Here is a 1427-nt window from a genome sequence, read left to right on the forward strand (position 1 = left end):
AGACCAAGGGGGCAGGGAGTGGTCTCTGTGTAGGAAAGGTCCAGGGTCAAGGCAAACCTGAGGCAGGGTTCTGGACATGAACTGACCTGAATGAGGATTTGCATTATCTGACTTAATCCCCTCGACAGCCATGCTAGGATGGTACTAACTAATATCATTCTCATGCCATTGATGGAGAAACTGAGGCTCTGACCACACTGCCAGTTTGTGGGGGAGCCTGGATTCGCTACAGGTCTGACTCCAGAGCCAGTGTTCTGGGCACTAGAATGGGTGCCTATTGTTCACGTGAATATTTCTGGAACAACACAGGGGTCACTAACTGGATAAAAGGATGGATGAATCCTGGCCAGTGTGGCTCAGTAGGTTGGGCATTTTCCCGAGCACCCAAAGGTTGCTGGTTCCATTCCTGGTCAGGGCACATGCCTGGGTTGTGGACTGATTGATCCCTAGTAAGGGGCGTGCAGAAGATAGTCAATGGATGTTCCCCTCTCACATTGATGTTTGTCTCTCTCCCTTTCCCTTCCTCTCTCTGTCAAAATCATTTTTTAAGATACATATTGTTTTAAATAAAAAGAGGGATGAAAGAATCTCAAGGTCCTGGCCAAGGCAGGTTGCTTCACACTCCAGGCTATGGCCTTCAGGGGGCACGTGTTGTAATAACACCAGTTTCTCAAGCTACCACACTCCAGGGCTCAGGGGGTAAGAAGCACAAGGGTAGAGTCGTCTGCCTAGAAAGGCTCGCTTGTGTTTCAGGCCAACATTGGGGGAAAATTGCCTCATCATTTCAGAGGCAACCAAACCTCTGCTTCCCACATGTTACTCTTCTCCACCCCACCCCCACCTCCTCCACAAGCTTTCCCAGGTGACCCACCAAGTGTCTGGACCCCTCCATTCTGCCATGTCCCGGCTTAAGGCGCTGTCTCCAGCAGGCTCCTGTGGAAAGGTTGTACCAGTAAAGGGGTGTTCTAGAAGCCCCCATCAGCTAGGTGAGTGAACCGTAGATTGGGCTAACAGGAGGCTCTTTGGCAGAGCCTGTGGGGGAGCATGAGGCTGGTAGCGAAGGGACTTCGAATGAGGGAAGCGGGGAACAGCCACAAATGGTCAGAGTAAAGTAGGGACTTGGCCAAGATTCAAGGGTTACGGGGGCCTTAAGGATGTCAGCTTGTGGACACAGAGGCGTCTAAACATCAGAGCTGTCACAGCTGCCCAGGAGGGCTGCCTTGGACTTATATGGGTAATGGGTGTAACAGGTCACCCCACAGGCAATGTATGTCAGTTGGATCTTTTCTGGGATCAGTGTGGGGCAGGGGATATGCTATTTCCTGGACCTGGGAACCCAGAGCTTAGCCATCAGCTCTCTGGGCCAAGTTCAGATCCTTGAGCTCTCCTCAGATACCTGAGCTCAGGTCCCATGATGTAGCAGATGG

At 51.6% G+C, this 1427-nt stretch overlaps 1 protein-coding gene across 1 annotated transcript in view; it reads right to left on the reverse strand.

Annotated features, from left to right (window-relative positions):
• Window positions 1-709: 709 nt before the first annotated feature.
• Window positions 710-1427, reverse strand: part of LOC102260824 (ornithine decarboxylase-like) — a 10395-nt gene continuing 9677 nt past the window's right edge. The window contains exon 9 of the mRNA XM_014547174.1: window positions 710-933. Coding sequence (XP_014402660.1) covers window positions 817-933 — 117 coding nt within the window. The 3' untranslated portion in view covers window positions 710-816. The remainder of the gene's footprint in view (window positions 934-1427) is intronic.

The sequence above is a fragment of the Myotis brandtii genome, unplaced genomic scaffold, assembly GCF_000412655.1.
Source record: "Myotis brandtii unplaced genomic scaffold, ASM41265v1 scaffold4674, whole genome shotgun sequence".
Lineage (NCBI taxonomy): Eukaryota > Metazoa > Chordata > Mammalia > Chiroptera > Vespertilionidae > Myotis > Myotis brandtii.